Source organism: Thalassophryne amazonica, chromosome 13 (assembly GCF_902500255.1).
Source record: "Thalassophryne amazonica chromosome 13, fThaAma1.1, whole genome shotgun sequence".
Taxonomy (NCBI): Eukaryota; Metazoa; Chordata; class Actinopteri; order Batrachoidiformes; family Batrachoididae; genus Thalassophryne; species Thalassophryne amazonica.
The window spans coordinates 66002522-66027585 of NC_047115.1; the positions used below are offsets into that span (position 1 = coordinate 66002522).

Sequence of the window (25064 nt, forward strand, 5' to 3'; positions counted from 1 at the left end):
CTGGTAGACCTCCTCCTCCCTTTCATCACTGTCATCTACCATCCTGGAAGAGGAACAGGGTAGGAAAACTTTCCACATGGTGGGCTATCTGGGAGACAGAACACTTTTTCCAGCCATGGCAGGTTCCCCAGCTGCGCATTGAGCAATGACTCCCTATAACTCTTCAATTTCTCTGTCCACTTTCAACTGAGGAAGCACTAAATCCTATTTTTGACACCAGCATAGTAACCCTGACAACAGAAATGGACAACTAACACTGATATTGTCTTTTGCTGGTTACTCTTCTGATTCACGCACCGTACTTACAAACCCTACTACTTTTATTCTCCATGCACATCATCTTGAAGACCACTTTGTTAGTTGAATGTCCCACATGGGATGTGGTCAAATGAAACTGTAAAACAGGGGTCTCCAACCCTGCTTCTGGACAGCACCTGCCCTGCATGTTTTCTAACTCTCTAATACCAGGATTGTTGCGTGATGAAACGGGAACTGAAACAGACGCACAATGCAATGAAGCAGGTCTAAAGTAAAAGATAAGAGTTTATTGAAATGGTGCACATGATGTGAAGGAGGCGGAGACCAGGAGGCGAAAACACTGGAGAATGGGCCACAGGTGTAGGAAGCCAGGTGACTGACTAGCTGGAAAAAAAAAAAAAACGGTCACGTGACTCGTGGTGCCATCTTCGGGCCAAAATAGCGTGCACTGTTAATCTATCTGCATGTAAATCCAGCTATTTTATTTATTTATTCACTGAAAATACAGGATTTTTGTGTATTTGAATGCACAAATAGACACAACAAGGGCTTCAAGAAGGCACTTTGAGAGCTCTTACCTCAACCAAGGTGACATATGTTCAAGAAAATATGTTTTTGTGGGACATTATCCACTTGATCACCAAATTTCATTGACATGCTCTGCTCTCACAACTTTTTGAGTTAAATGTTGCTATGCGTCAAACAACCTTCTGAATATCACTACCAGAATACATTCCGGATCACCTCCAAAACTGAAGTCGCTTTTCCTCAAACAGTATCGAGCAGCTGCTCCCAAAGTTTCACTGAAATCCATTCATTATTCTTTGAGTTTTCCTGCCAACAATCAAACAGACAAACAGTCTCACACACACACACACACACACACACACACACACACACACACACACACACACACACACACACACACACACACACACACACACACACACACACACACACACACACACACAGAGAGAGAGAGAGATGTAAATTTGAGAACTGCAGAGAAGTTTATTTCATTGCAATGAAAATATGCAGAATTCCGACATTTTTCTGAGTACGTGAAGGCAACACCGTTACGTCATTGCTATGTTTTCATGGCGGGAGGCCGCGCAGTCGTGTCAAATTAATCTACAACCGAGTGACCTATTTACAAGTCATGCTTTTAACAACCCGGTTTGTATGATATACTCTTAACTGCCAGTTTAAGCAGAATTAGTTGGCGTTATTTGAACGGCATAAAGTTACTGTTTGCCTGTGTTGGCGGGCAGGCTAAAGCTCGCTAAGGAAGCGGTCTGCTGGCTTGTACTTTACTCTGATGGAGAGTTCAGTAATAACAGAAAATCCGCTGCTTTTACCTCTAAACAAGGACAAAACTGTCTACGACGGCTTCATCACAGTTCAGGTAACATTGCTGATGTGGTAAGACATTGTTCTCTGTTAAAGAACAGTTCTTCAAATTGCTTAATTTATTTATCGTTTTTTTGATTTATTTAGTAACATGTCAAAGTGCATATATAATACGGATTCCACAGTAACTCCGAGGTAGCACAAAAAAAGCATGAATTCCATTGTTCTCACAAATATAGTATAAATGAGTCAACACAACAATCTAAGCAGATGCAATAATAATACAAAAATAAAATTCTAATTCACCTTTTCATATGTGTTTACTTGCCATCTTTTAACTCCCTTTTAAAATTCAAACTTTTCCTCAGGAGTTTGATCAGTAAGCCGTTCACAGATTTGATGCAGTACTTCCAAAAGTATTGGAACACTTGGTATGTCACACATTTTAATTTATGTCATTTCAAATACAAAAAAAATAACATTTCTAAAATTATATTCCTTAAACTCAAACTGAAAGCAAATCTCTATAATTTGATGTAAATTAATTAAAAATATAAACACCAAGATGATATGCATAAGTAATGGAACGCTTTGGTATAATACCTCAGTTTTATTGCCAGTTTTCTGCAGACTAGTCAATGGATTTTTTTCACCAAAACATCAAATCTAGGCTTGCACGTCAGATGTACTTTATGGCAAATTGTCTCAGGTCTTCTTTGTAAGAAAATCCTCCTTTATACCACTTCATCATGAAGCTATATAACTAGGGATACAAAATGCAAAACATGTACTGTGCACAATTTCTCCAGTCACAGCCACAGAAGCCTATAATGTCTTCTGGGTGTCTTGGTGGTTTTCCTCACTCTTCTTCTTCTTGCACAGTCAGTCAGTTTTGAGAACTGTCTACTCCACACAGATTTACTATAGAGTGCCATACTGTTTGTATTTCTTCATAATTGATGTAAATAAAGTCCAAGACATATTCAATGACTTGGAAATATTCATATATACATTATTTACAGGTATTATACCAAAGCGTTCCATTACTTATACAACCCATCATTTTGGCTTACATATTTTTAAGTAATTTATATGAAGCTGTAGAGATATGCATTCAGTTTGAGTTTAAGGAAGATAATTTTCAAACTTTTTATTTGAGGTTGGATTTCCACGTTTAATCTGTGGTAATAGTACAGAAATTTGCCGTGCTGTAGTGTTTCTCATGCTGGTGTCTTAAAAATGTTAAGGTAATCGGGGCTTGATTTAGTTTATTCTGGTTCACTCTATTCAGCCAGCAGTATACTGACTTTACAGAACTCCTCCAGACCAAATGCGAGATCTATGTGGAAGATTTAACTGTATCTAATTATTTGATTTTGCATCACCTGCAAATCAGATTTTAGTTGAATATTCCTGAAAACCAAGCAGAAGAGGCATAATCAAAAGGTGGCTGTATCTTAGTGAATATTAGTTTTATTTCTTTCAAAGCTAAAAGACTTTATATTCATGTAAAGGCATTTTAATTTACTATTTATTTTATTTGCAGCTTTCCAATACCTTTCCAGATCATTTATATGCAATTTTTTTTAACCTGCACATTCAGTGTTGATCTGGGCAGGAGTGGTGGCCAAGTGGTTAGTGCGCTTGGTTTCAGTGCAGAAGGTTCCCAGTTCAAACCCCAACCCTGCCACATTTCTCATGTAATGCGGAGGTGTGTCAGGAAGAGCATCCAGCATAAAACTTGTACCAAATCAACATGCAGACCCACCTTGGATCTGCTGTGGCGACCCCGAGTGAAAACAAGGCAGCAGCCGAAGGGTCTTATTTAGATTCATTGTTGAGCTGTGAAATTTGTTTCAGTTTCCTTTTGGTGCTAAGCAGCATAGGCAGTGGCTCTGCATATGTAGCTGTATTTGAATATTGAACTTCTATTGGTACGTAGCGTCTCTCTCATTATACTGTAGGTCACATGATCATGAGGCTATATAGTTGTATGTATTTGCTATTGATATGTAGATTCTTAAACTGCGTTAATCACAACTATTAATCCTAACCATAACAATAACCCTAACCATAACAACGCTGCACTACTTATGAATAGGATTTGAGATTATTAATATGGCTATGTATGAATAGCCACTTCCAAGAAAAAGGCCTTTTGAAGATCCAGTGCACAGGTTCACGTCATGATCATGTTAAAGATTTTCTTTTTTTCGTACGTAAAGTATTAAATTACTTTGGTAAAGTTGGAAAGATAATTCCAAATATTTTGGAGCTACAGAAAGTATTTCAGATTATCATTTTGAAAAGGTAATTTTATCCCTACATACAGATATAAAACAAGTAAAGGCACGTACCATCACAATCACATGATCAAGATTGACCAATGAGAAATGATATGTACAAATAGAATTTTGTATTTTAATACTCGTATAACTACATTTTACAAGCTGTTGCTGTTGGTACAGTACTTTCCACAAAGTATTGTACCAACAGTACTTTGTGGAAAGTAACACGAGTGGCATACAAACGAGTGTTTGTACGCCACGCGTGTTATTTATAAACTACACAGTTGCACTGTTCATGCACAACCCTAACCCTAAGTTTTGAGCTTGAAATTCTAAGACATCATGGTGTCGTTTTTAATCTTGTAATAATCATGGCAGCCTCTTTTTGAATGGCATAGAAGGTGAAGGAATAAGGTACAATATCAATCGCCACTTTGTATTTTATGTTTTAGGATTTTCTCAGTGAAGTTTGGAGATCAATTTTACTTCTTTTGAGATTTGTTCTTTAACACAGCTGAACCAATTAGCTACTCTGGACCATTCTGCAAGACATTTTGTTATTATGACATCAAATTTCTAGCCTGTATGGGCTTTCAAGAAACTCCAATATTTCAGTCAGTCAGATTCAGAATACTACCTGACTTATAATAACAAGCAATATTGTCTCATTTTATCCAATGTTTCTCACAGGAACAAGACTTCCGAATGAGAATAACACTTCCACCAGATCGCCAACTTAAACTGGCCAAGTACAAATGACCTCATTGACTTCTTCTTACCTCCCTCACGCATACATATTATTGATGTCAAAATTTTTCTGGGTTTCTAGCAAGCATACAGTGCATCCAGAAAGTATTCACAGCGCTTAACTTTTTTTCCACATTTTGTTATGTTACAGCCTTATTACAAAATGGATGGAATTCATTTTTTTCCCTCAAAAGTCTACACACAATACCCCATAATGATGATGTAAAAAATGTTTGTTTGTTTTTCTGAGATTTTTGCTAATTTATTACATAAGTATTCACAGCCTTTGCCATGAATCTCAAAATTGAGTTCAGGTGCATGGTACACTGATCATCCTTGAGATGTTTCTACAGCTTAATTGGCGTTCACCAGGGGTAAATTCAGCTGATAGGACCTGATTTGGAAAGGCACACACTGGTCTACATATAAGCTCCCACAGTTGACAGTGCATGTTTGATTATTTAACCTTTATTTAATCAGGTTAGTCTCATTGAAATTGAGACCTCTTTTGCAAAGGAGACCTGGACAATTGTAAAGTTTCCAATTCACCTAACCTGCATGTCTTTAAATGTGGGAGGCAACCAGAGCACTCGGAGGAAACCCGTGCAAACACGGGGAGAACATGCAAACTCCACACAGAAAGGCCACAGGTGGGAATCAAACCCATGACATTCTTGCTGGGAGGCAACAGTGTTAACCATTAAACCACCATGCTGCCCAAGAGCACCATTTGTGCTCTGCATGTCAGAGCACAAACCAAGCATGAAGTCAAAGGAATTGTCTATAGACCTCAGACAGGATTGTCTTGAGGCACAAATCTGAGGAATGGTATAGAAACATTTCTGGTACTTTGAAGGTCCCAGTGAGCACAGTGGCCCCCGCCTTCCATAAAAGGAAGAAGTTTGGATCCACCGGGACTCTTCCTAGAGTTGGCTGCCCGTCTAAACAGAGCGATCAGAGGAGAAGAGTCTTAGTCATAGAGGTGATCAAGAACCTAATGGTCACTCTGTCAGAGCTCCAGCATTCCTCTGTGGAGAGAGGAGAACCTTCCAGAAGCACAACTGTCTCTGCAGCAATCCACTAATCAGGCCTGTATGGTAGAGTGGCCAGACAAAGGACACTCCTTAGTAAAAGGCATGTGACAGCCTGCCTGGAGTTTGCCAAAAGACACTGGAAGGACTCTCAGACCATGAGAAAGGAATTCTCTGGTTTGATTAAACATATGGCGTGAATGCCAGTTGTCATGTTTGGAGGAAACCAGGCACCATCCCTACAGTGAAGCAAGGTGGTGGCAGGATCATGCTGTGGGGATGGTTTTCAGTGGCAAGAACTGGGAGACTAGTCAGGATTGAGGGAAAGATGAATGCAGCAATGTACAGAGACATCCTGGATGAAAACCTGCTACAGAGCGCTCTTGACCTCAGACTGGGCTGACAGTTCATATTTCAGCAGGACAATGACCCTAAGCACACAGCCAAGATATCAAAGGAGTGGCTTCAGGACAACTCTGTCAATGTCTTTGAGTGTCCCAACCAGAGCCCAGACCTGAATCAGATTGAACATCTCTGGAGAGCTCTGAAAATGGCTGTGCACCACCACTTCCCATCGAACCCAATGGAGCTTGAGAGGTGCTGCAAAGAGGAATGGGCAAAACTGCCCAAAGATAGGTGCACCAAGCTTGTGGCATCATATTCAGAAAGACGTGAGGCTGTAATTGCTGCCAAAGGCTGAGTATTGAGCAAAGGCTGTGAATGCCTGTGTACACATGTTGTTTTTTTTTTTTTTTAGTAAATTTGCAAAAAAAAAAAAAGTTTTCCACATTGTCATTATGGGGTGTTGTGAGTACAATTTTGAGGGGAAAATTAATTTACTCCATTTTGGAATAAGACTGTAACATAAAATGTGGGAAAAGTGGAGCACTTTCCAGATGCACTGTAGAATTAGAATTAAAAATTTATGTGTATCTACACTGTCCCTGCATTTGCTTTGTTGTCTGTTTTGGAGTTTTTAAGTATGCATAACTGTCCTTGTAGGCTGCACTGCTGTTGCCAGTTAAAACACCTGTTGCGTGGATATGAGCACATCATGAAGCAGGTAAACCGTATCTTGTTTTATACTTTATAATAATGCATCACAGATTTTTAGTGTCTGCTAACTTTGATTTAGATCTATTTGATGGTACTGTGTATTGTTTTTTTTTTCCTCCTGTAATTTTTGTAGTTTTCTGTTCTCTGCATCCTCACAGGCACTCCTCCAGTACTCTCTGTAACACATTGGTCTTACAGAAAAGCAGAGTAAAAAAACAACAACTTTTTACTCTTTAATTAACATCGCTTTGAAAATGTCCCTATTTGTTATATGGCCCCTCAAGGTTATTTTGATGAGATTGATATTTCACCTCAGGCTTCAGAGTTCATTATTTTCACAGCCTTTAAGCCATCATTAATTATTAAAGATGGTGACAGCCCCCATTAATCACAAACACTGTGTTTGATTTGAATTCCTGGCTAGAGGAAAAAAAAAATCAAGTGTCACTTCATTATCCTCCCATTCAAGGATGTCTTTTCTGTCTTGTTTGAATTCTCAGAGGTTGCAGCAGTCAGCTGATCTTGTTAGTTTCATTCTGGAGCTGAAGACTATCTTGGTAAGCAGGAGAATGCCACTGTGGTTAGCACGGTCACTTTGACATTGTTGGTTTGTGATTAAGGAAGTAAATGGAAAAAGTCAGGTATTATCAGTAGCCTTGAATATGAGGTACATGTGTAGGTGTATATTTTGCTTGATTAATAAAACCTAACAGTCTCAGTACTTGGCGCCAAAGACGTGAGATTCAGTTGACCCTGTTTCAGTTTTTAGCTCACCTAGACCGAATGTGCTGTGGGCTTATGCCGTGGGTCGCTTGTCTGTTGTTGTCAAGTGTAAACACCTTCTTCTTTGAAACCGCTGGACCAATGTAGCTAAAACTTGGTGTGCATGTTCTTACCCATAAGGCCACCAAAGATTATTCAGGGTGTTCTGATCTGATTTCAAATATGAAAGCCATGGTGGCCATTTTGAAAATCCATAAACAGTCATTTGTCAGCCATTTATGCAGCAATTCAGCTGAAATTTGCTGCATGAGTAGCAATCAGCAAGCCTAAAATCATGCAGTGCATCTGGAAAGTATTCACAGCACTGCACAGTTTGTCCACATTTTGTTATGCTACAGCCTTATTCCAACATGGAGTAAATTAAAACTCAAAAATTCTGCTCATAACACCCCATCTTGACAACCTGAAAAAAGTGTTGTAGTTGTTGTTTTTATTATTATTATTATTATTATTATTATTACAAATGTATTAAAATATATGTTTTTTTTTTTTATTTTTAATACATTTGCAAAATCTCAAAACATTTTTTTCCACATTGTCATTATGGGGTATTGTGTGTAGAACTTTCAGAAAAAAAATTATGAATCTGTTTTGGAATAAGGTTGTAACATGACAAAATGTGCCAAAAGTGAAGCACTGTGAATATTTCCAGATGCTCTGTATCTGTAGCTTTTATCATGCCCACTTTTCCAGTTGTCACTTTAAACGTCTTCTTAGAAGCCACTGAACCAATGGAACTGAAATTTGGTGTGCTTGTCCCTACCTGTGAGGACATCAAAGTTTATATGAGGTGTTTCGATCTCCAAATGTGGCCACCATGATGGCCATCTTGAAAACTGCATATATGGCCATTTGATGATGAAATTTGCTACATGGGTAGCAAAGCCCAAAAATGAAATCTGTCCCGTGGGCTTATGTTGTCGGTCGCCTGTCTGTCTGTATCGGTGAAGGCGGTAAACTTCTCTGAAACTGCTTAGCCAGTGAAGCTGAAACTTGGCATAAATGTTCCATCCTGGAAGGACACCAAAAGTTGTTCGAGTCATTCCAGTCCAATTTTTCCAGTCCAATGTGAAACATGGCTACCATGGCGGCCATATTGAAAATGCCACCTGTAGCCATTGGTCAGCAGTTTTTAAAGGTGCTGAGTTGAGATTTGGTACAAGGGTAGCTAGTAGGTAGCTCCAGAACATATCCGACAGGGTTTTAAGGTTTTTTTTTTTTTCAATTTTGACCTTGATACCACCTTTGGAGTTTGGCCATGCCCACTTTTCTAGCTGAAACTGTGATGTCTTGTATTGTCCAGGTGAGCTATAGTGTCTGTGGCACTATTTTTCTTTCTTAATGTTGTCTGCTTTTATTGCAGAGGTTATGATGCACAGTGCTGAAGCAATGATATGATGTGCATAGTAATAGAGTCTTAAAATAAGAAGTATTCACTTTGCCAATGCAGGAAGTGGGCTTGAAGAGTCATCCTAAGTGCCGCTCCATCCCGCCTCCACAGTATTACTCTCAACTCATCTCTGAGCTGGAGACTCTTGGATGGGACAAGTAAGTGGGTTGCTGGGAGCACGAACAATGCTCTGTAACAAGGTTTCAAAGGGGTCATATTGTACAAATTGGTTTTTGCCTGTGTTTTACAGTTAAATATGATTAGGTTTGCTTAATTTAGGACTGAAACAGCTAATTTTAGACTTTAGACAGGACTCCACAGATGAACCTTTGTGACCAGCAATGTGGTGCACCCCCACTGAATTGGTCTTCACCCTCTGATACACAATTATATATGTTTAGGTTGAAACTGAAGCTCTGTTTCACATATCATTCCCATTCACATGCAGTTTGCATACCTGAAATTATAGATGGAAAATTCGCTTTAAAATGAACAAGTGGGACTGCATGGTGGATAGTGGTTAGCACTGTTGACCCCCAAACTGTGAATCTGCTGCACATCACGAATTAATGAAAATTTATGCAAACTGCGAATAACTGCGAACCGTTAATAAAATATTCGACAAAATGTGAACGCATGTCTCGCAAAATGCAAGTTGCAAAACGTGAATATCATTCATGATGTATTTTCTTTCGCTTTAAGTAGTTTATGGGTCAATTACTTCAGGAAATCTTGAATGCACACCCTACCTCTGCAAAAACAATTTGGGGGATGGTGTTACTACTAAAAGATCTGTGCCAACGCAGTCGTAATTTTCATGAGCTATACGTTCACATTTACAGTTTGACCTATGTTCTATTAACTGCACATATTAACTGTACATTCATGTTACTTGTACACTGCTGTTTGCAGTTATAATTGTATCCATTTGCAAAATATACAGTGGGGCCAAAAAGTATTTAGTCAGTCCCTGATTGTGCAGGTTCTCCTACTTAGAAAGATGAGAGAGGTCTGTAATTTTCATCATAAGTACACTTCAGCTATGAGAGACAAAATGAGGAAAACAATCTAGGAAATCACATTGTGGGATTTTTAAAGAATTTATTTGTAAATTATGGTGGAAAATAAGTATTTGGTCAATAACAAAAGTTCAACTCAGTACTTTGTAATATAATCTTTGTTGGCAATGACAGAGGTCAAACATTTCCTGTAAGTCTTCACCAGGTTTGCACACACTGTAGCTGGTATTTTGGCACATTCCTCCATGCAGATCTCCTCTAGATCAGTGATTTTCAACTCCCTCATCAAATTTTCCATGGGGTTGAGATCTGGAGACTGGCTTGGCCACTCCAGGACCTTGACATGCTTTTACGGAGCCACTCCTTTGTTGTCTGAGCGGTGTGTTTGGGATCATTGTCATGCTGGAAGACCCAGCCACATTGCATCTTCATTGCTCTCACTGAAGGAAGGACGTTTTGGCTTAAAATCTGAAGATACATGGCCCCGTTCATTCTTCCCTTAACACGGATCAGTTGTCCTGTCCCCTTTGCAGAAAACAGCCCCAAAGCATGATGTTTCCATCCCCATGCTTCACAGTGGATATGGTGTTCTTGGGATGCAACTCAGCATTCGTCTTCCTCCAAACATGACTAGTTGAGTTTTTACTAAGAAGTTCTAGTTTGGTTTCATCTGACCACATGATATTCTCCCAATCCTCTTCTGGATCATCCAAACTCCAGACGGGCGTGGACACGTACTGGCTTAAGCATGGGGACACGCCTGGCACTGCAGGATTTGAGTCCCTCTCTGCGTAGTGTGTAGCCTTTGTTACTTTGGTCCCAGCTCTCTGCAGGTCGTTCATCTGGTCCCTCCATGTAGTTCTGGGATTTTTGTTGACCGTTCTCATGATTATTTTGACTCCACGGGATGAGCTCTTGCGTGGCGCCCCAGATCGAGGGAGATTATCAGTGGTCTTGTATGTCTTCATTTTCTTACAATTACTCCCACAGTTGATTTATTCACACCAACCTGCTTGACTATTGTAGAGTCACTCTTCCCTGCCTGGTAGGGGTGCCGGGAAAAATCGATTCACGTCGGAATCGTGATTCTTATTTATTAAGATTCTGAATTGATCCAAAATGTCCAAGAATCTATTTTTAAAAAGCATTTTTTTTAAACATTTTCTTGCTTACTCGCTGCGTGTACTGTTTGTCAGGCAACGGCTTCCGTACTACAGCGTCCCCGCGAGGGGAGGGTCCGGCGTGCTTCAAACATTCGTGAGCTGCAGCTTAGCATGGCGGACGAAGAGCTACTTCAGCCAGCACCGTCTTTGCTGAAGGCAAATGTTTGGGCGCATTTTAGATTTTATTATTTGCTGCGTAAGAAGGAGCTTGACATGACTTATGCAGTGTGCAAAGTCTGCAAAATGAAAGTCAGATACTTCGGAAACACTCAAATCCGCAAGCCCACATGCCACGCCATCACTCAGAGCTAAAAGAAGCGGAGCAGCGGCCGCTGCCGACTACTGAGCAGCGCACACTCCATCACTTCGCTAAACTGCCAGCCAGCTCTGAACGAGCAAAGCAGATAAGTAAATTTGCATCTTTACAATCACTTGATTAACCGTGTAAAGCTGCATTTTCTTAAACATAAACATTTTTTAAAGTAATGTAACTATTTCTCAGAGCTCTTTGAATCAAAAATCGATTCTGAATCAAATCGTCACCTCAAGAACCGGAATCGAATTGAATCGTGAGTTGTTGTAAGATTCACATCCCTACTGCACGTCTACAATTTTCTTCCTGGTGTCCTTCAACAGCTCTTTGGTCTTGGCCATGGTTGAGTTTGGAGTCTGACTGTTTGAGGCTGTGGACAGGTGTCTTTTATACAGATAACGACTTCAAACAGGTGCCATTAATACAGGTAACAGGTGGAGGACAGAAGAGCTTCTTAAAGAAGAGGTTACAGGTCTGTGAGAGCCCAAAATCTTGCTTGTTTGTGGGTGACCAAATACTTATTTTCCACCATAATTTACAAATAAATTCTTTAAAATCCTACAATGTGATTTCCTGGATTTTTTTTTCTCCTCATTTTGTCTCTCATAGTTGAAGTGTACCTATGATGAAAATTACAGACCTCTCTCATATTTCTAAGTAGGAGAACTTGCACAATCAGGGGCTGACTAAATACTTTTTGGCCCCACTGTAATAATTTTCTCTCAATCACCTTCAAAATTTAGAGGATTATTCCAAAGCATAAACACCAATGTGTTGTGAAAATTTGGTAAATTTTGGTAAAAATCTGAGTAGTTTTGATGTAATCCTCAAAATCTGAGAAGGTGAAGCATACAAACTGAAATATGGATCCACATCACCTAAAAAAAAATTCAATGGAGTCTTCCATGGCCTAATATCTATTTGTGGTGCAAATTTGGTGACAATCCGTGAAGTAGTTTTTTGATGTAATACTTCAAAGCCTGTATAAAATGAAATCTTGATCCAGTATCCAGATCTGGATCACCTCCAACATTTAATAGTCTTCCATGGCCTAATATTTCTCTGTGGTGAAAATTTCATCAAAATCCATGCAGTAGTTTTGATGTAATCCTACTAAAAGACAGACAGACAAATAAATACATAGGAATGAATTTATTATGTCCTTGGCGGAGGTAAAAATGCAAGGAAGATACTGTTTCCTAACATACCACAATGTGCAGGTGTCCTTACATGGCAAAAACTTCCACCGCTTTAAATGCCATATGAAACAACCTTGCTTGTTGTGTGTGTGTGTTTGTGTTCCTAGCAGTTGAAACTGATTGGAGACCCTGCAACAACATAGGTCCACATTAACAAATAGCTCTTAATGACTTCCTTATTTTTAGTTATTGAGTTATAGCTAAATCCAGGTCACATTTAATAACTCTCAGCCCATGTGCAGTGACAGGCCCAGTTAATACAGTCAGGAGAAAGAAGGCAGGGGGCGGAGGGGGTGGTAGTCGGAAGATATCTATTCTCCCAAAGCTCAGATTAAGCCTTGACTACTACACTCATTTTCCACTTTCCTATTAATGACCATGACTGCAATTATGATATTAGCAAAATGCAAATTACTGTAATTGAAGACTCTCAGGTTTTAATAGGAGAAGGGGGTGAAGGTATGCTTTATGCTGGAAATGGGACCAACATCATTTCAGTGTCATGTTACGCTTAGGAGGCATTATACACACTGGGCCTCAATCTCCAAAGCACTTGAGATTCGCTTACCGTCTTAATTGGTATGGGCTGTAGTAATAGCCACCAGGGGTTTTCATTCTGTAATTCCGTCTGCTGATTGGGCCATGTGTGTGACTCTCACTTTCTCCCTCTTTCTACCTGAGAGCGTGGTCATCTTAATTGGCTGGAGATGGCATCGGATGTGTTAATTAAAGGAAAATGAGGTCAAGTAGGTCAGCTGCCATCACTTGGTGGCCCCAAATATGGCTGTGGAAGATCCGGCCCTCATTGTGGGCACAGCTGGCAGTTCATGTTCCCTGCCTCTCTGTGTACCTACAGAGTGTTATCTCTTTAGAGTCGTATCGCTATGATCACTTCATTACACTGTGTTGCTGCTCTTGAGAGGCCGGTTCGAGTTGTAGCAGGGCCCTGTTGGGCCAAGCAGGCCTACAACTAAGAGATTAGACTATCTCTGTATGCTGGATTTTTTTTCCCCATCTTTTCTTTTCTTACATTATTAGGCCAACTTATTAATCACCCTTACAAGCATGAGAAGTAAATGAGCAAATGCAATCACAAATGGTATAAGGAGTTATACCGTTGCTTCCAGTAAGTAATGAGAATGTCCTGGTTAGCACAGTTAGACTGTATACCAGGCTAATTAATATATAGGTGTAGCTGTGCTTTATAAAATTAGTGTAGGTTTTTTTTTACATACACGCTTGATTTACACATACATTACCTGTGCGTGACTTCTGCCGTCCTGCTTTTTTATGGCTGCTCAACATTTCCTCCAATGCCTCATGTACGCTATTATTTTGGACTTAAATTACTCATGCGGCACGCGCACACTACTCATGCCTTGATCTCTCTGTTCATGAATCACTACTTGACATACACACACAGTAAAAAAAAAAAAAAAAAAAAAAAAGGCACACACAAACACTGTACGCTGTGGAAGGAGCACACTTGGCTGTGAAGTTGCAAATGGGATGTTCTCATCAGTCTTGCCAGCATGATGTCTAACTGTCACGCTGTTTCCATCATGGCCAAGTAGTGGTGGAATTTCGTCCGTGGTGTCTTGTGTGTGAGATCCCAAAAGATGAGATGCAAAAAAGTGCATGTGTATGAATGTGTGTGTGTTGTGTCACTGACAAATTAAGCTCGGCGTATCACGAATAATAGTGTTTCGTTTACTATTTAAAAAAAAAAAAATGTAGACGTGAATATCTGCTCTCAATACAGGTTGGAACTAGTAGGTGAGCTCGGAGAGGGCCTACCTCTGCCAGGGTGCAGTCAATGGTTGGGAGATGTCAACTTAATTATATTTACATTTCTGTTCAAAATAATAGCAGTGTGTTTAAAAAAGTGAGTAAAGCTCAAATTCTTTAAAACAGCTTTTATTTCCATACACGCAAATGCTTTGGGAACACTGCACGTTTTATTCCAAATCATAACACAAAGAAAAATTTTATGAAATTTGTTATTACTTTAGAGAAAGTGAAGAAAAATGAATATTAGACTGTGTAAAACATACATATATATATATTAATGTGTGCATTTTTCTTTCCTTGACCCATATTACACTCTTACAGGTGGACCTTATTTAAGGATGAAGGCAGGGAATGTTGTACATGCTGGTTGTCGTGTATTTCTCTCTGAAAATTTGAGTGAAATGTGTCTTTCCAGACATTGTTCAGAAGAATACTGTACTTTGATTTAAAAAGTTGATCGGAGAGGGGAAAACATAAAAAGAAGAGCAAAAAAATGATTTCAAATGCTTTAAAATGGCAACCAGAATGACATGGAAGAAAATAAAAAAAAAACACTATTCAAATGGATTGTAGAATAGCTAGAATGGCAAAGACTCAGCCAATGATCAGCTCCATGGTATTCAGAGAAGGCCTAAAGATACCTGTGAGTACTGCAACAATTAGAAGACGCCTATGTGAAGCCAAGCTGTGGGCAAGAAGACCCCACAAAGTCCCAATGCTGAAAAAAGTGACATCCTGAAGATGTTACAATGTGCCAAAGAACATACTGACTGACCTAAAGACAAATGATGGAACATTTTGTGGACTGATGAAGGCAAGAATGTTCTTTTTGGTTCTAGGGGCTGCAGACAGTTTCTCAAATGACCCCCAGAAACTGAATTCAAGCCACAGTACACTGTGAAGACAGTGAAGTGTGGTCAAGCAAGCATTATGATATGTGGATGTTTCTCATGCTATGCTGTTGGGCCTATTTATCACATACCAGGGCTCATGTAGCAGGTTGAATACTTCAGAATTCTTGAAGAGGTCATGCTGAAGAGAAAATGCTGTTGAAATGGGTGTTTCTACAAGACAGTGACCCCAAACACACCAGCAAGTGAGCAGCATCTTGGTTCCAGACCAACAAGATTAGCGTTATGGAGAGGGCAGTAGAAAACATTTGAGGTAACTTAAAAGATGGTGTTTCATCCTGGGCTGGAACACCTGTCCACAGGTACCCTGCTCTTCCCCCAGAAGGATCTACGGCCTTGGTGAAAGAAAGAATTCAGCTCCCCCTTCTCCCCCCCAGCCTGCTGTTGCCTACCAACGTCAGACTTTAGGCACACGTGGACAAAAACTGACAGAAACTTAACTCATCTGCAAACGACGCATGTCTCCCTCCTTCTATTCCTATTACACCCCCCCCCCCGTGTCTCTCCACTCCCCTCACCCTGGCTTCCTCCCTGCCACCTCGAAGGCAGTGCGGTTTTTACTGCTGCAGCCTTCAACTCCCCAAGCTGGGTGGTGTGGGCCCCTCCTGTTGCAGCCTTCACCCACTTTGCCTCAATTTGGATGATGGACTGCTTCTAGTTTAGTGCACATAAACAATGTCAAATGTATATGTGCTGTCTTTAATACTGATATGTGCCATTATTATGTTCAACTAGTAATAATTGTGGATTAATTGCTGTATTATGTCTGAGGTAATAGGAATGTAAATGTAATTTCATTGTTGTTGCACTCGTGTAATGACAATGAGAATAAATCTCATCTCAGAAGTTGGTCGACTCCATGCACAGATATGAAGCAGTTCTCAGAAACAGTGATTAGTTCAGTCATTCATAGGAAAACTAAATCTTCCATCATTTTTCAGTTTATACAGTAAATGTTTGAGTTTGAAAAATGCAGACACTGCTATTTTTTCGAACAGCCAAATATTCCTGTTTATTTCAGTAAAGTAACAACACATTTACTAATAACACATCAGTAATAAGACGTGATAAATTTTTCTTCATGTTTCGATTTGGAGTAGAACGTGCATTGTTCCCAGTATATTTGTGTGTATGGAAATAAAAGCTATTATAAAGATTTTGAGCTTTACTCACTTTTTTAAACACACTGCTATTATTTTTACCACAACTGTACTCCAGTGTTCAACAAAAAACCTGAACACAGAGTTGCAGTCTACTCTGAGCAGCACTGCGAAGGGCATTCTTCTGAAGCATTTGGTGTGTCCACATCCTTTCTGCTTGTGACAGCTGTATCGCTGCTGCAAAGTGAACAATACTATCGATCTGTTATTGTTTATGTTATGTTTTTCTGGTGTGTACCGCCTGGCTGGCAAAACATCTGTGGTAGTAGCACGCAGGAACAGAAGTTTATTTTGTCAGTTGTTGGTGTCATTTGGCAGCACATTTACTGTTTGGAAGACATTTATTTATCACTCATCTTCAATTGTTTATCTGGGCTCGGGTCGCGGGGGCAACAGCTCCAGCAGGGGTTTCTCGGGCCACATTAACCACCTCTAACTGGGGGATCCCGAGGTGTTCCCAGGCCAGTGTGGAAATATAATCTTTCCAACTAGTCCTGGGTCTTCCCCGGGATCTCCTCCCAGATGGAAGTGCCTGGAACACCTCCCTAGGGAAGCGCCCACTTGGCATCCTTACCAGATGCCCAAACCACCTCAGGTGGCTCCTTTCAACGCAAAGGAGCAGCGGCTCTACTCCGAGCTTCTCACCCTACCTCTAAGGGAGACACCAGCCACACTCCTAAGGAAGCACATTTTGGCCGCTTGTACCCGCGATCTAGTTCTTTCAGTCATGACCCAACCCTCATGTCCATAGGCGATATTAGGAATGAAGATTGACCAGTAGATCAAGAGCTTCGCCTTTTGCCTCAGCTCCCTTTTTGTCACAACAGTACAGTAGAGTGAATGCAACACCGCCCCTGCTGGACCGATTCTCCAGCCAATCTCATGCTCCATTGTCCCCTCACTCGTGAACAAGACCCCGAGGTACTTGAACTCATTCACATTTATTTATATTTGCTTGAAATGAACATGACTGGTAATTGTATTTTATTTCTGGAGACTGATGACTGACAGTAATATGAAGAAGAGCTCAAAGCAGTCAGATCATTATGATCGCTTTATTTGATAACCCAATATCATCACCATCTGGCACTTTTACAGATAGCTTTCTGTAGACTGGACATGAATATTTACAATTCTCTGAATGTATCTTGGACTTCATTTACATCATTAAGAAATACAAACAGTATGGTTCTCTTTGGTAAATCTGTGTGGTGTAGGCAGTTCTTAACAACTCAGTGACCATGCAAGAAAGACGCCAGTGGGGGGAAACAACCAAGACGACAGCTGTGGGTCGAGAGGGACATATTAGCGTCAGAATCTTGACATTGTGTCTGTGCATGCCATGCAGATTGAAACACTCATGTAATTGTGTTCATGTGTTTGCTTTTGTACATAATGTGACTACTATGATGTTCATGCCCTTCGCTAGTATTGAGTACTGAGTGTGTGTGAGGTAGACGCTTTTATGACTCTGGTACGTCGGACATTGTCTCCCATCATTCCATCACGTACCTAAGTGTGTGTCATCCAGGAGCACGCAGCTCACATCACTCCTCTGTCGACACTCCCTAAATCATCAGCAGGAATACAGCTATCAGACTGTTATATTGTACTGTAAATCTTGTGTTGGACTGTTCAAACCCTTTCTCTCAGATCAGTCTTTTGTCTGCATGTCTCAGTAGACTGGAGAGGGGGGGGAACTGATTCTTTGATAGTGTGCTAGAAGACCACTATGTTCTTGCAGGCTTGGGTAAAAATCTGTTTTGTCTTCAAACTCGGTATCTTTTAATAGTCTCTCATTGTGGATTATGGCACCCGATTGGTTACTACTATATCGACAAAAAAAACAGTTGGATACCTAATCGGAGCATGTCATAGCATGCAGCAGGTGTGCTTAGTGGTGTTGTAGAACGTTGGTACAAATCACAAAAATATTCCAAATGATCTTGAGGCTGTGACCCTACCTGATCAACGAAAGTGAATAGTTGGATTGTAATCTGTGCAGATTAGGCTTTATGTGTGTATCTTATTTTAATTTTACAGAAAGCGTTGATTTTTATTTCATTGCTGCATCTTGAAATCAATCCTTCCTGTTTGGATGTGGATTTGGTTGCACAGTCACTTTAATGCCAAGTTAAAATTACAGGCTGAAATAAAAATATAATGCAAGGTGTTTTCTGTTTGGGGGAAGAAGGATTTCATTGACTTAAGTGGGCAAACTATCATGTACAGTAGTGTGCAGTAATTGTCTGCCGGGGGAGCTGGGGTGAGGAGATTAGCATGGTTTGGGAGGCACGGTGACACCGGACTGAGGTGCTCAGCTCTGCTTATTGCTCCAACAAAAACACCACTGACTTTTGTACATAAGATGTTTGGAGTATTTGTTATATACTGGACAGCACACAACATGTGTCTGTTTTATTTATACAGATGCATTGTTAGAGGGTGGTGGTTTTATTTCTTCGGTGTCTCTTGAAATAAATTATTGGTTATTGTGATGCCAGGCTACAATCTAAAAAATTCAAATATAATGCAGATTGTGTTATTTCTGAATTGAGCACAGCATTCAGTGTGTGTCTTCAAAAACTCACTGTTGATTGACCTCTTTAAATCTCCTCTGGAAATATAATTCACATCCATAATTCCATGAAAGACATGCCACACTCTTCAGAAGAACACATTTTTTCAGATGATACATTTTGGCTTTGTAATGTGTTATTCTAACCACAGACATTAGTGCATATATATATATATATATATATATATATATATATATATATATACATACAGTACCGCTGAAAGAACATGGTGCTGCATTCACTGCCACTTGTAACCTGCAGTGTTTTGGTGAAAATTGTGTGACACACAACTGTACACTGCAGATTACCTTATATGTGAAATTAGGACCTCAATCAGCCAAAAATCTGCAATGGGAGATCGGCCTTAGCTGAAAAAGGGAGGGTCTGATTTATAGTTTGGGTCCAGCCTGACAATTTGAAGCCACTTAAAACTGCCCCAGAAAACTTAAGTTCATCTTCCCATTACTATAATAGTGTGAAAACCTTACTGTCTTCGACCAGTGACAGACTCCTCTGGCTGATCAGCCCACTCAGGGTTGTTCCTCGCAGCAGCAAGCTGTTCCTTCAAATTATTGTCTTGGCCAGCTGTACATTCCCTGTTGTTCTGAACAAGAGTTTGAACAAAAAAAAAAAATTGTCAGATGTTCACTGGGGTTCCTTTCAATAAGGAGCTCAGCTGCCATCTTTCAGTATGGTTTACAGCGAATGTCACAGATAACACAAGCTTCATCAGCTACGGCTGACCAGCCACAGTGTACAGGTCTTTGACCGTTAAAATGTCAGTGTGTGTAAAGCAATTGTTTTGATTCATTTAAATTTGTGGCAAAAATTCTGATACAGCATTTGATACTTAAAATGGACACTTCAGAATCAGAATGTTATCAGTCATAACAGAACATCTTCAGTGTGCCTCAACTCACAAAACAAAACTCCGACAATAACAAAAAAGGATTCATTCCTCAAAGAGAATGAAATTAGCTTGTGGAACACAGACTAAAATAATAAAATACCATATTTTCTGGAGTATAAGTCACACCTCTATATATAGGTTGTGTGTTTTTTCTCCATTTTCAACGCATTAATTTGTGATTTTTGTGCATTGTTGAAGTGTACTTTTTATTGTTGACATTTATTCTTTTATTATTAAGAGATTATTTTGTTTAGTGTTTTGAGTCCTCAAAAAGTCCTATATAAATAATTGCTATTGTGAATAACAAACACATGATTTTTTTTTTTTGTATAAAAGTCACAACTGAGTATAAGTCGCAGGGCCTCCCAAACTAGGGCCTCCCAAAATTGGCTGTAATAGTGACAGGGGATCTTATTTTTTTATTTGAGGTTCTTTTAGTACAGTGGTCCCTTGTTTATCGCGGGAGTTACGTTCTAAAAATAACCCGCAATAGGTGAAATCCGCAAAGTAGTCAGCATTATTTTTTACATTATAGATGTTTTAAGGCTGTAAAACCCCTCACTACACACTTTATACACTTTTCTCAAACAGGCATTAACATTTTCTCACTTTTTTCTCCTGTGTAAACACTCTCAAAGTTCAAACCTTAGTAGAAAAAGTCAAGTATTATAGAATGAAACCAAAGATCAAAACCTGTTTTCAGGCCCAAGCATTTTTTTGAGAAATAAAAATAGAACGTTTTCCTGTAAATAATTATGATGGCCTTTAGGATTAACAAATTTAATTTTAACGATCAACCTATGAGGTTGGACACATAAGAAATTATTAATAGTGACTCACCAGTATTTCACAGTTCATCTTTGTCCTGGCGCCGCTCCGCTGTAGCGTCTTTTTCCACTGAGTGACACCTCGGCGCAGGTGTCTTTTTCCAAGTGAAGAACACAGTTATGGGTAGTTGTTGGCGCTCTTTTTTTCTTCTGGGCAAGAAGATTATAAACAGGCACACGCAGAACACAATGCGCATGCTCTCTCTTCGCTCACTGCCTCCGGTGTTACCGTTGCGGGGTACGGATGCGGGACCCGCAAAGAATCCAAGTCATTAAAAAGATACAAACCTCTCTCAGTGGCCACGGAGCTCTGCGGCTGCGGTTACTGAGACCGTGCAGCGCTGCGGATTTTCCCGCAAGGTCACGCTTACCGAGCCCGCAGACTCAGTAAGCGCATCGGAGGCAGTGAGAGCAATCGCGGTGATGCCGACCGGTGCCGTGACCAGCCCGCCTGATAAGGACGCAGAACACAATGCACTGTTAAAAAATAAAAACAACAAGAAGCTGCATGCAAAATTGCACTAAAAAAAATCTGCAAAACTGCAAGGCCGCGAAAGGTGAACCGCGTTATAGCGAGGGACCACTGTACTGAGAAAAAAAGTTATGCCCTATGTTTTTTTTGTTGGGTTTTTTTTTGAGTTAGGGGACATTATAGGGGTATCCTGATGGTAATAACTGAAAGGACTTGTTGTTGCCGTCGTCGTCGTCGTCCATTCAGCTGCTCCCGTTTTTGTGTTCGGGTTCGCCACAGCGGATACAACCAGATCCGCATTGATATTTGGCACAAGTTTTACGCCAGATGCCCTTCCTGACGCAACTCCAGTGTTACCTGGAGAAACACACACAGCCGCTGGTGTTCCAAAGAGGTCTCCCATCCAAGTACTAACCAGATCCCACACTGCTTAGCTTCTGAGATCTGACGGGATCAGGCTTACACAGAGCAGATCGGCTGCTAACTGAAAGAACTTGTGTAAGGGGTGGAAAACATATGCCAATTACCTTTTTACTGTTTATTTAAGCATTGACTGGAATTAGAGTGCTGCCTGAACTTTAAAGTACTATACTTAAGTGATTATATTGATTGACTCTTATTGGTATATTCACAGTTAATCAGTTACTGCCTGCAGCAAGTACTTAAGGTCAGTGTGTTTGCTCCCACTTTTGTTACAAGGAACAAAAATATACTTTCTCAGAATATTTTAAAGCTATGTATGATTGGTTACTTTAGAAGCCTCCATTAAAAACGCACTTCTGTGCTGCTTTGCTTGCAGAAAAATGCAAATTTGAATTCTGAGGGAAAGGTCTGCAGGTTTTCCTGCTGGATTTGTGTGTGAATGCAGAGGCGTAGCCTGGCGTAACGTCACTCTGTATTAAGAGTGATAAATCTCAAGCCAGACTTGATGGCTCAATATTGCTTTTTGCTGCTGTGATTAATGATGGATGATGGCTGCTGTCAATTTACAGTGTTCTGTGAATAGATCTAGTATGTTGATTTATTATTGTGTGTTTCCGTCTTCAGGCTGCTGTTCATAGACACAGAGTTCCAAACACTGAAACTAAAGGCAGAGGACTCCTCTGGAAGGCAACACTTCATCACAGTTAAACTGAAGTCTAAGGTGAGATGCACACAATTTACCATGACGACAAGGTAGTTTTCACACTGGAAATTATTCAGCATCAAATGGAATTTGGTGCAACTCCATGTTGAACTCCAGCAAGTCCAAATCCAAACAGTCAGATGCCTCTTATGGGATGTTTAATTTGCTGATAGCAAATCTGTGATTTAAATTGACACCCTTGTATCTGGGTCAAACTGGAGAGAGTGGAGACACGATGGCCCACTGTGATTGAGATGTGGCACAGATAAAGCACCTCTACATAGTCCCCAGCATGGTGGAAATCCTTCGTCTTTGCAAAGAAGAAAGCAGTACATTCATACTCATCTGCATATCTGCTGTCTCTGCTCTCCACTGTTAGGAGAACACAAAACCTTTTCCAATTGTTTTTAAAGTGCAACAACAGTAGTGTAGTACAAGATTATTTTAAGTTTTCCCAGAATAAAAACCCTCTAAAAAGTGCCTCTCATTTCAGTGTGGACCCTGACTCATGGCTGTCTCTAGACCCAGTGTGAAAACATCTCTGAAAGAATATCATTAAAACCACCAATCAAGATTCATTGTGCTGTAGGTGTACTTACTGTATGTTACATGTAATCAGTTAAAGTTTTGCAAAATATAATGAAAGTGTAGCAAGTTTTCTTCAACAGTGCTGATCACGTGATCCTGATATATATATATATATATATATATATATATATATACACTCAACAAAAATATAAATGCAACACTTTTGGTTTTGCTCCCATTTTGTATGAGATGAACTCAAAGATCTAAAACTTTTTCCACATACACAATATCACCATTTCCCTCAAATATTGTTCACAAACCAGTCTAAATCTGTGATAGTGAGCACTTCTCCTTTGCTGAGATAATCCATCCCACCTCACAGGTGTGCCATATCAAGATGCTGATTAGACACCATGATTAGTGCACAGGTGTGCCTTAGACTGCCCACAATAAAAGGCCACTCTGAAAGGTGCAGTTTTGTTTCATGGGGGGGGGGGATACCAGTCAGTATCTGGTGTGACCACCATTTGCCTCATGCAGTGCAACACATCTCCTTTGCATCATCCGTGAAGAGAACACCTCTCCAACGTGCCAAACACCAGCGAATGTGAGCATTTGCCCACTCAAGTCGGTTACGACGATGAACTGGAGTCAGGTCGAGACCCCGATGAGGACGACGAGCATGCAGTTGAGCTTCCCTGAGACGGTTTCTGACAGTTTGTGCAGAAATTCTTTGGTTATGCAAACCGATTGTTTCAGCAGCTGTCCGAGTGGCTGGTCTCAGATGATCTTGGAGGTGAGCATGCTGGATGTGGAGGTCCTGGTCTGGTGTGGTTACACGTAGTCTGCGGTTGTGAGGCTGGTTGGATGTACTGCCAAATTCTCTGAAACACCTTTGGAGACAGCTTATGGTAGAGAAATGAACATTCAATACACGAGCAACAGCTTTGGTTGACATTCCTGCTGTCAGCATGCCAATTGCACGCTCCCTCAAATCTTGCGACATCTGTGGCATTGTGCTGTGTGATAAAACTGCACCTTTCAGAGTGGCCTTTTATTGTGGGCAGTCTAAGGCACACCTGTGCACTAATCATGGTGTCTAATCATCATCTTGATATGGCACACCTGTGAGGTGGGATGGATTATCTCAGCAAAGGAGAAGTGCTCACTATCACAGATTTAGACTGGTTTGTGAACAATATTTGAAGGAAATGGTGATATTGTGTATGTGGAAAAAGTTTTAGATCTTTGAGTTCATCTCATACAAAATGGGAGCAAAACCAAAAGTGTTGCGTTTATATTTTTGTTGAGTATATATATATATATATATATATATATATATATATATATATATATATACACTAGCACGTTGCTCGTGGGGATTCACAGACTCCAGATTGGGTAGGATTTAGAAAATAGGTAGCTGGCATTTTTCAAGGGCGGTAATTAGGCAGAGTTTCTATAATGAGTTGGACTGGTGTGTGAGTCCAGAATGTTTTTAGAACATTAGACCTAAACAGCTTTTAGAAGAAGAACTCAACCCTTTTATTTCCTGTCAATTATGTAATGTTTTAATGTTAATTTACTGTCTTAATGTATTTATAAATTGTTTAGGTTCTTGTTACCATATACACACTATTATTATTGGTGTTGTTGTTGTTGTTCTTCTTCTTATTATTATTATTACTTCTGTTTTGCCATTTGATTTTTAAATGGACCACAATAGAAATAAGTGTTTTCACTGCATTGTGTCATCTACTGTATGTTGTTAATGTATTTGCAATTATATTATGTACTTATATTGAATTTACAAAATAAAATCACCCACGCACGCTTTTAATACAACCCCAATTCCAGTGAAGTTGGGACATTGTGTGAAATGTAAATAAAACAGAATACAATGATTTGCAAATCCTCTTCAACCTATATTCAATTGAATACACCCCAAAGACAAGATATTTAATGTTCAAACTGATAAACTTTATTGTTTTTGTGCAAGTATTCGCTCATTTTGAAATGGGTGCCTGCAACACATTTCAAAAAAGCTGGGACAGTGGTATGTTTACCACTGTCCCAGATACATCACCTTTCCTTCTAACAACACTCAATAAGCATTTGAGAACTGAGGACACAAGTCGTTGAAGCTGTGTAGGTGGAATTCTT

At 39.9% G+C, this 25064-nt stretch overlaps 1 protein-coding gene across 3 annotated transcripts in view; it reads left to right on the top strand.

Annotated features, from left to right (window-relative positions):
* Window positions 1–1338: 1338 nt before the first annotated feature.
* Window positions 1339–25064, top strand: part of fancl (FA complementation group L) — a 71344-nt gene continuing 47618 nt past the window's right edge. For all 3 annotated transcript variants that reach the window (XM_034184324.1, XM_034184323.1, XM_034184322.1), the window contains exons 1-6: window positions 1339–1663; window positions 4587–4645; window positions 6677–6737; window positions 7231–7287; window positions 8964–9061; window positions 22295–22391. In XM_034184324.1, coding sequence (XP_034040215.1) covers window positions 1577–1663; window positions 4587–4645; window positions 6677–6737; window positions 7231–7287; window positions 8964–9061; window positions 22295–22391 — 459 coding nt within the window. In that variant the 5' untranslated portion in view covers window positions 1339–1576. The remainder of the gene's footprint in view (window positions 1664–4586; window positions 4646–6676; window positions 6738–7230; window positions 7288–8963; window positions 9062–22294; window positions 22392–25064) is intronic.